Source organism: Mandrillus leucophaeus, unplaced genomic scaffold (assembly GCF_000951045.1).
Source record: "Mandrillus leucophaeus isolate KB7577 unplaced genomic scaffold, Mleu.le_1.0 Scaffold392, whole genome shotgun sequence".
NCBI classification, from domain to species: domain Eukaryota; kingdom Metazoa; phylum Chordata; class Mammalia; order Primates; family Cercopithecidae; genus Mandrillus; species Mandrillus leucophaeus.
In genome coordinates this window covers 2024649-2034839 of record NW_012104165.1, presented here as the reverse complement: position 1 = coordinate 2034839, position 10191 = coordinate 2024649, and the positions used below count along the sequence as shown (strand labels likewise).

Sequence of the window (10191 nt, the reverse complement as noted above, 5' to 3'; positions counted from 1 at the left end):
GGGGCTGAGACCTGGGCACCAAGAAGAAACCCAACAAAAGACTAGGGGCCTGGGCCCGGCAGTCGCGGAAGCTTGTAGGCCCGGAGCGTGTGGCACCATCTGCTTTTGTGACCAGTCCCCTAGGCTAGAGCTTCGGCGCGACCCGCCCAAGGGAGAGTGGCGGAGCCTCCTGGGCCTTTCCAGAGAAAGCAGCCCGGGCCCCGAGGCCACGAAATCTTGTCACACGCTAGAAGCGCGGGCCAAGCCCCGCCCCCCCGAGCCGCCTCTTCCGCTCGCGCCGGGGTGGGGTCTACGCGGCCGCCGGGATCCGCTCCGACGCGGCCACGTTGTCTTGCGCGCTTTGCGCGCCTGGCCCTAGGATCCTGACCCTTGGATACCTGTTCCTGCCTGAGTAGCGTGGCCGGGAGCCTCTGTGAGCCGGCGTATTCCCGCACTCGCTCAGGGGGCACAGGCGCAGGGAGCGGCCCGGCCACTCTGAGCCTTCGGTGCGCGGGCGCGTCTGGGATACAGGCCCGGGAGGCACCGCCCTCCGTCCGCCCCGTGCCTCCCAGGAACAGCGAACGGGAGAGAGCGCCGGAGAGTTGGGCTCCGTGCAGAGCTCGGCGCCGGGGCCCATGCCCGTGAGCCCCCGCAGGCCCGCGCCATGGCCTCCGGGAGCGTGGCCGAGTGCCTGCAGCAGGAGACCACCTGCCCCGTGTGCCTGCAGTACTTCGCAGAGCCCATGATGCTCGACTGCGGCCATAACATCTGTTGCGCGTGCCTCGCCCGCTGCTGGGGCACGGCAGAGACTAACGTGTCGTGCCCGCAGTGCCGGGAGACCTTCCCGCAGAGGCACATGCGGCCCAACCGGCACCTGGCCAACGTGACCCAGCTGGTGAAGCAGCTGCGCACCGAGCGGCCGTCGGGGCCCGGCGGCGAGATGGGCGTGTGCGAGAAGCACCGCGAGCCCCTGAAGCTTTACTGCGAGGAGGACCAGATGCCCATCTGCGTGGTGTGTGACCGCTCCCGCGAGCACCGCGGCCACAGCGTGCTGCCGCTCGAGGAGGCAGTGGAGGGCTTCAAGGTGAGGGCGCGCATCCGGGAGGGCGGGAGCGCGAGTCGGACAAAGGGAGGAGAGAGCCAAAGGGGCTTCCCTTTTTCCGCCTAGAAAATGGCTGAGCCGGACGTGTGGTTCACAGCCGTCATTTCCTCTCTGTCCGCTCCAGAGCCTCAGCACTCAGATTTGGAGGAAAACCTGTAGCTGGCGAGGGAGCCAGAAGTCTCCCCACCCCCACTCTCCTTTCTCTGTTTGCCCCCATGTTTCCTGTGTCACGGACACATTGTACACGGAGACATGCTTTTGACAGTATGAAAGAAGTGCATAAAATCGCGTGCACATCGACGAGCTGCAGAGACACATGTACTCTCGTCGGCTGTCAGACAAAACGCAGTCGGACATTAACTGATGCCCATTCCTTAGTCTATAAGCATTTCCCCAGCACTTTCCTGCAATACGTCCTGGTCTAGAAACTCACAGAAAAGAATAGCCTCTTCACTGCTTAAGTCATTTAACCACTCTGAGACTCAGGAGATAACAGTTATGAGGAAGATTGTGGAATCATGTGATGCACAGAGCCCTCTGTGAACTGGCACAGCTAAACAGAAACGTGGAAACAAAATATTACATATAAAACAGTTGTAAGGTGACCTTCAAGGAGTCCATGATACTGTGTATTTTCTGTATGTTGAGGGCTTCAGGAATGCATACACAATTATGTCCGTGTTTAAATATGAATACATTCATGTGTAATTAATCACTTGACATTTATGGGCCTTTCAGCTATATTATTTCACTCACTCTGGTGAGAACTCTTGAGTAGGTTGGGAAGATGGTGTTTGCCCATTTCACACATGAGGGAAGTAAGAAGTCACTTTCACAGTATGCTTGTGTGGAAGAGCTACAATCAACATAACTCTAAGTCTCCTACTCCAGTCACAGTTCCGCTAAGTCATGCGATATCCTACCAGGGACAGGTAGATGATTCATTGTTTAAGATAGACACAAATAATCCTGACGAGGTAGCTGAGTGGTTGAAGCGACAGGCTGCTAAGATAGACACAGATTGCCAAATGAGTGGCTTGTTGGCCCCTGCGCCCTGACTCTTTCTCTTGTGGGTGGCAGTGGCCTGAGAACAAGCGCCAACTAGAGACTTGGCATCAGGTGTGTGGACTCCATGTGTGATTAGAAGTACCATGCTGATGCTAAGGTCTACCTAATTTTGAACTGCCCATCTGTTTTGCTTTTCTCAGGAGCAAATCCAGAACCAGCTTGACCATTTAAAAAGAGTGAAAGATTTAAAGAAGAGACGTCGGGCCCAAGGGGAACAGGCACGAGCTGAACTCTTGGTAAGGGTTGTTGAAGTTCACAGTCGCTTCTGCTGGTGCTCCCCTCTTCTGTAGAGCTGATGTTACTTCCCTTAGACTTGTCCAGCATGTCACCCAGAACCTGTAGGTAGAGGGGGATCAACTGCACATGGCAGTGGGAACTCACCCAGAGAACTAAGAGATTCCCTTTCTTTTGGGGAAAGCGTGGAGGAGCCAAGTTTGGAACCCTTGGAAATCAGACCTGTCAGTATAGTTTAACCTGCTAACTGCGTAGACCAAGGTTGATCCTTGGCAAAGCTGAGATAGGTAAAATTATTGGATACAGTTAGCTTGCGTTGTTACCATTCTGCAGACAAGTGCTAATAGTGGATTTGTGTAAGTCCCACTGTTGCTTCTCTTTGGGTTATTCTCCTTTCTTGACAATGCCTTAATTCTGAATTTTTTGCTCTGCTCTCTTCCTCCAATCTCTCAAGGCCTCGACAAGTGGCTGATGTGTTAATTTATGATAGGGGTATATGGGAATTTTTTTCTTTTTTTTTCCGACAGGGTCTCACTCTGTCACCCAGGCTGGAGTGCAACGGCAAGGTTTCGACTCACTGCAACCTCTGCCTCACATTTCAAGTGATTCTCCCACCTCAGCCTCCCAGGTAGCTGAGGCTACAGGCATGCGCCAACACACCCAGCTGATTTTTGTATTTTTAGTAGAGATGGGGTTTGACCATATTGACCAGGCAGGTCTCGAATTCCTGACCTCAAGTGATCCACCTGCCTTGGCCTTCCAAAGTGCTGGGATTACAGGTGTGAGCCACTGCACCTAACCGGAAATTTTGTTTTGAAAAGAAAAAAAAAACAAGGCAGGGCACGGGGTGGGGGCTCACACCTGTAATCCCAGCACTCTGGGAGGCTGAGGTGGGCGGATCACCTGAGGTCAGGAGTTGAAGACCAGCCTGGCCATGGTGAAACCCCGTCTGTACTAAAAATACAAAAAATTAGCCAGGCATGGTGGTGCACACCTGTAATCTCAGCTACTCGGGAGGCTGAGGCAGGAGAATCACTTGAACCCGGGAGGCTGAGGCAGGAGAATCACTTGAACCCAGGAGGTGGAGATTGCGGTGAGCCAAGATCGTGCCATTGCACTCCAGCCTGGGCAACAAGGGCAAAACTCCGTCTCAAGAAAAAAAAAAAAAAAAAGACAGTACAGAGACATTTATAATACACATTTGTATATCCACCACTTAGGTGTTTAGAAATGTTTTTTGAACAATAAATAAAACATTACCAGTCTCCACCCACTAGAGGTATTTCTGTCTGAAAAGTAAAGTCCCAGACTAGTAGAGTCTAACATCACTTTTTCAGTCCTGGTAGGGTGTAGTAAAGAACTTCTGGACCACGAACTTATTCCCATGGTGTCCGTAGATGCCACCACTTGTTCTGCCCACACAATCCACTGAGACTTGAGCTCTCCTTTTTGCAAACAGGTGTGATGGGCCGGGTGCAGTGGCTCATGCCTGTAAACCCAGCACTTTGGGAGTCCGAGGCAGGTGGATCACGAGGGCAGGAGATGGAGACCATCCTGACTAACAGTGAAACCCCGTCTCTACTGAAAAATACAAAAAATTTGCTGGGTGTGGTGGCGACACCTGTAGTCCCAGCTACTCGGGAGGTTGAGGCAGGAGAATGGCGTGAACCTGGGAGGCAGAGCTTGTAGTGAGCTGAGATCGCCCCACTGCACTCCAGCCTGGGTGACAGAGCGAGACTCTGTCTCAAAAAAAAAAAGAAAAGAAAATAGGTCTGATGAATGGAGAATCTTCTCAGTGAGCCTGAGTGGACTCAAATCATTATGCACACGATGATATCCTCTGTGGGAGGATTATCAAAGGGGAGAACAGCCCTTCTCTGAGAATCAGGGCACCTGGACATGTTTCTATGCTCTGACACCACCCAGTTGTATAGATGGAGTCATACAACCTCTGTGGGTCTCAGTTTGGTCATCTGTGAAACAAGTAGGTTGGACTAGACCAGCAAGGGTAGTACTGCCTTTTTGTCCTCTGCAATGGTGTGTGGGTATTTCTTTGGCTCTCTTCAGAAGAATCGAGTGATTGGGGAGGTTGGGCAGGAATACTAAATGTCTTACAATACAATAAACAGTCCCATGCAAGGCGGAATTGTCCTACCAAGGTGCCAGTAGCACCCCCTTTGAGAAACACTGAATTAGTTGATATTTAAGAATTGTTTCAGCCTTAATTTTTCATTTCTAAGATTATTTTGTATAGTTTATGTCTTTGAAAGAATTACCCAGCTGACATGAAATATGACCTTTGAAAAGGATTTAATAAACAAAAGACATACGTGCATAGTGAGTGTCTTAAGAAGGGTGGTTAGAAGGATAGTCAGTGTGGGAAGGTTCTCAGGAGAAGCTGAGTTTGGAACAGGTGTTGGTAAATTTTCTAAAAAGAGTCAGATAGTGAATAGTTTTAGCTTTGTAGGCTATATAGACTCTGTCATAGCTGATTAGCTCCTTTGTAGCTCAGAAGCAGCCATTGCCAATATGTAAATGCAGGGCATGGCTGTGTCCAATATGACTTCACTTGGCTCCTTTGGAACTCGTTGCTGGCTCCTTGTTTAGAACAAAAGTTTATATTAGAGTCATGTTGGTGGTGGGGGTGGGGTGAAGAAAGGAGGACAGTAAGTTATGGCAAACAAATCAGCACCAAGGGGGAATCGTGGGGAGACCACCTCTTTCCCTCCCACCCAAAGCTGGATAGACAGCAGTTGGTGAACACCCGTGAAGGACAGACAGGGTATGGCTTACATATGAAGGGCCCAGGAAGATTGGGCAAGAAAACTGTTACTGGTTGTTCCATCCTCCATAGGGCACATATCTGACCCTGTCACTTTCCTGTGTGACAGTCTTCCATGCTTCCCAGTTGGGATAGAGTCGTTACCCCCAGCCTCCCAGGCCAGGCATGACAAGGCCTCACCTTTTCTGGTCCCTTCCCTCAACACTCATGTGCTCCAGGCAGATAGCACCATTTGCTTTCTCTCTCCACTGTTTTGCCTGTGCCATTTCTTCTGCCTGGAAAGCCTTCCCGCTCATTGCCTATGTGGTGAACTCTTGTTCATCACATAAACACTGTGTGAAATTGCTTCTGTGAAGATGGTACCAGCTTCTTTCATTGCAGGCTGTCCCCTCTCTTTAATTACCCATCCATGACTGCGTATATCACATGAACCTGACTCACTTCTCTGAGTTACTTGAGAACAGGGACTGTCTTAATAATCACTGGGGTAAGCCAGGCACGGTGGCTTATGCCTGTAATCTCAGCACTTTGGGAGGCCGAGGTGGGCGGATCACGAGGTCATGATATTGAGACCCTGGTTAACACAGTGAAACCCCATCTCTACTAAAAAATACAGAAAGTAGCCAGGTGTGGTGGCGGGCGCCTGTAGTCCCAGCTACTCTGGAGGCTGAGGCAGGAGAATGGTGTGAACCCGGGAAGGTGGAGCTTGCAGTGAGCCAAGATCGCGCCACTGCAATCCAGCCTGGGTGACAGGGCGAGACTCTGTGTCAAAATCATCATCATCATCATCATCATCATCATCATCATCATCACTGGGGTAATTCAGTTCCTGGCCATTATATATGCAGTCAGTAAAGACTGGAAATAATGAGTTGGCACTTTGCTTGTTTTATCCATAATGAGGTCTTGGGGTAGGTGGTCACGGGAGAACTATGAAGGCCCTAGAAATGAGCCATTTTTCTCTTTACTGCCTTTCCTTGTCATCTGCATAGAGCCTAACCCAGATGGAGAGGGAGAAGATTGTTTGGGAGTTTGAGCAGCTGTATCACTCCTTAAAGGAGCATGAGTATCGCCTCCTGGCCCGTCTTGAGGAGCTAGACTTGGCCATCTACAATAGCATCAATGGTGCCATCACCCAGTTCTCTTGCAACATCTCCCACCTCAGCAGCCTGATCGCTCAGCTAGAAGAGAAGCAGCAGCAGCCCACCAGGGAGCTCCTGCAGGTAAGGCTTGCAGAGCCCTGCCAGAGCAGCACCCACTGAAAATACCCTCCCTTCTCCTTTGCCAAGTAGTATCCAGGACCCCCTGTCTTTTTAACTCTGCAGGAATAGCAAGAGCTTGCCAAACTCTATATTGTGCACCTTGGAAGGAAACTATGTAAACTAGAAGTTCTGGTTCACACAACTTGAATTAGTCAATTGCATTGTCTCATGGAAATGGCAAAAAGAAGACCTGGTGCTTGGGCCTGCCCAGCACTGACAAGTGGTCTGATTACAGGCAAGGCTCTCTACGTTTTTGGGCCTCAGTGACCTTATTTGTTCAATAATGAGGGACTTAGACAATATGTCATTCAAAGACCCTCCTCACTCCAGTATCTTATAGTTTTAACATATTACTACAGCCACAAAACAATGAGCGCTTAAGCAGGAGTGGTTAGGTTAACTGAGCAGTCCTGTGGTTTAATGTTGGTAGAGCAGATGATAAAGCTGCAGCAGACCTACCCCAGCAAGACTACAGGAAATGAGCTAATGCCTGTCTGTTGTTTGCTCATTCAGTGCATATTAATTATTTGCTTTGTGTCAGGCACTATTCTAGGCACTGAGATTAAGTGCCAGATAAGCTTTCCTGAATTATATTTTAGTGTGGCGATCAGACAGTTCTTACAGGTATTGATAAAAGCCATTAAAAATGGATGATGGCAGGCCAGGCGCAGTGGCTCACACCTGTAATCCCAGCATTTTGCGGGGCCGAGGAGGGTGGATCTTGAGGTCTGGGAGTTCAAGACCAGCCTGGCCAATAGGGTGAAACCGCGTCTCTACTAAAAATACAAAAATTAGCCGGGCATGGCGATGTGCCTATAGTCTCAGCTACACAGGAGACTGAGGCAAGGAATTGCCTGAACCCAGGAGGAGGAGGTTGCAGTGAGCCAAGATCACGCCACTACACTCCAGCCTGGGCGACAGAATGAGACTCTTGTCTCAAAAAACAAATAAAAAATAAAAATGGATGATAGCATAGGGCAAGGGTCAGCAAATTATGGTCCATCACTTGTTTTTGTATGTCCTGGGCAGTAAGTATGGTTTTTACGTTTTAATTTTAATTTAGTATTATTTATTTTGAGACTGAGTCTTGCTCTGTTGCCCAGGCTGGAGTGCAGTGGTGCGATCTCGGCTCACTGTAATCTCTGCCTCCTGGGTTCAAGCGATTCTCCTGTCTCAACCTCCTGAGTAACTGGGATTACAGGCGCACACCACCATGCCTGGCTAATTTTTGTATTTTTACTAGAGATGGGGTTTCACCATATTGGTCAGGCTGATCTCGAATTCCTTACCTCGTGATCCACCTTCCTCGGCCCCCCAAAGTGTTGGGATTATAGGCGTGAGCCACTGCACCCAGCCAGGTTACATTTTTAAATGGGAAAAATCAGAAAAATGTATTTCTTTTTTTCTTCCTCTTTTTCTTCTTTTTTTTATTTTTGAGATGGAGCAAGGAGGGAGTGGACAACATAGTAATGCAATTGAGGTCAAATAATATCAGAGCTGATACCCATTTGATTCAATAACATGACCATCATTGTAACCTTATGTAGAACTACCACAATGGAATAATTGGGGCAGGAGCCACATTAGTGGGAGTTGAGTGCTGGCTAGGTTAGGTGAATGGAGACTACCAAGTAGATGACTATTTGAAGTACAACTGTGAAGGGGATGTAATAAAATACTTAGAGACGAGATAGGATTATGGAGTTTTGTCTGGAGCGGTTGGTTAAAGAAACTAGAAGTTAGACATATTTTCAAAATACATATGGAAAGGAGTCTATATTGTAAGGTTTCTAGATGAGGGAGAACATTGAAGCCACAAGAAACCATATACTGCCCGGGCATGGTGGCTTATGCCTGTAATCCCAGCACTTTGGGAGGCCAAGGTGGGCAGATCGCCTGAAGTCAGGGGATCGAGACCAACCTGACTAACATGGAGAAACCCCATCTCTACTAAAAATACAAAATTAGCCGGGCATGGTGGCGCATGCCTGTAATCCCAGCTACTCGGGAGGCTGAGGCAGGAGAATTGCTTGAACCATGGAGGCAGAGATTGCAGTGAGCCGAGATCGCACCATTGCACTCCAGCCTGGGCAACAAGAGCAAAACTCCGTCTCAATAAAAAAGAGAGAAAGAAAGAAAGAAACTGTGTACTGATCAGCAGTGTGCGGTTCCTGAGAAGGCAGGTGGAAATGAGAACTAAACTACATATGCCAGGAATTAGTTCCAGAGGGTCTTCTGTTGTATGGGAAGAAATGATTGTTTCAGGGTATGGGAAAGAGGGTGTGCGAGAACTAGTAGGAGCATTTGGTCAGTGAACATCTATTTATAATGTAACCATTCTGCCCTGTTGTGTAACTTCCTTTTTTTTTGGAGACAGAGTCTTGCTCTGTCGCCCAGGCTGGAGTGCAGTGGCACAATCTGGGCTCACTGCAACATCTCCCTCCCAGGTTCAAGCACTTCTCCTGCCTCAGCCTCCCAAGTTGCTGGGATTACAGGTGTGCGCCACCACGCCCAGCTAATTTTTGTATTTTTTATAGAGATGGAGTTTCGCCATGTTGGCCAGGCTGGTCCTGGACTCCTGACCTCAGGTGATATGCCCGCTTCGGCCTCCCAAAGCACTGGGATAACAGGTGCGAAACACCGTGCCCAGCCTCTGTTGTGTAACTTTCTTATCAGTTTTGCTTTCTCAAGTCTTGACTGCTCTGGCGTGGGCACTGGGTAAGCAGATGGTAAGTCTCATCCAGGATTGAGGTTTTGCAAGATGGACTTGAGGGGTTTTTTTTTTTCCCTTAGTTTTGATTGTTGTTGTTTGAGACAGGGTCTCACTCTGAAACCCAGGCCGGGGTGCAGTGACATGATCATGGCTCACCGCAGCCTTGACCTCCCAGGCTCAGATGATCCTCCCACTTCAGCCTCCTGAGTAGCTGGGACTACAGGCGTAAACCACCATGCTTGGCTAATTTTTGTAATTTTTGTAGAAGTGGAGTTTTGCCGTGTTGCCTAGGCTGGTCTTTAACTCCGGGACTCAAGCAGTCTACCTGCCTCAGCCTCCCAAAGTGCTAGGATTACAGGTGTGAGCCACCACATCCAGCCTTCTTCATTTTTTTAATTGTAAAATATACGTAACCTAAATTTCACCATTTTAAACTGTAAAACTCTGGCACAAAGTAGCATTTAGTAAATCCACAGTGTTGTACAATTATCAACCACTGTCTGGATCCAAAACACTTTTACCCAAAAGGAAACCTCACACTAATAAGCAATCACTCCTCATTTCCTTCTACCCCTAACTCGTGGCTCTATGGATTAATCTGTTCTAGATATTAGATATAATTGAAATCATACAGTACGTAGCCTTTTTCTTTCACTTAGCATACTTTTTTTTTTTTTTGAGATGGAGTTTCGTTCTTGTTGCCCAGGCTGGAGTGTAATAGCACGATCACAGCTCACTGCAACCTCCACCTCCCAGGTTCAAGTGATTCTCCTGCCCCAGCCTCCCGAGTAGCTGGGATTACAGGCATGCGCCACCACGCCCGGCTAATTTTGTATTTTTAGTAGAGATAGGGTTTCTTCATGTTGGTCAGGCTGGTCTCAATCTCCTGACCTCAGGTGATCCACCCGCCTCAGCCTCCCAAAGTGTTGGGATTTCAGGCGTGAGCCACCTGGCCCATCACTTAGCATATATATGTTTCAGTACTTTATTTATCTTTATGGCTGGCCTATCACTTAGCATATATATGTTTCAGTACTTTATTTATCTTTAC

At 48.7% G+C, this 10191-nt stretch overlaps 1 protein-coding gene across 2 annotated transcripts in view; it reads left to right on the top strand.

Annotated features, from left to right (window-relative positions):
• The first annotated feature begins 272 nt into the window (after nt 1–272).
• The window catches only part of TRIM27 (tripartite motif containing 27), a 29945-nt gene continuing 20026 nt past the window's right edge, over nt 273–10191 (top strand). For both annotated transcript variants that reach the window (XM_011991273.1, XM_011991274.1), the window contains exons 1-3: nt 273–1063; nt 2290–2385; nt 6158–6388. In XM_011991273.1, coding sequence (XP_011846663.1) covers nt 644–1063; nt 2290–2385; nt 6158–6388 — 747 coding nt within the window. In that variant the 5' untranslated portion in view covers nt 273–643. The remainder of the gene's footprint in view (nt 1064–2289; nt 2386–6157; nt 6389–10191) is intronic.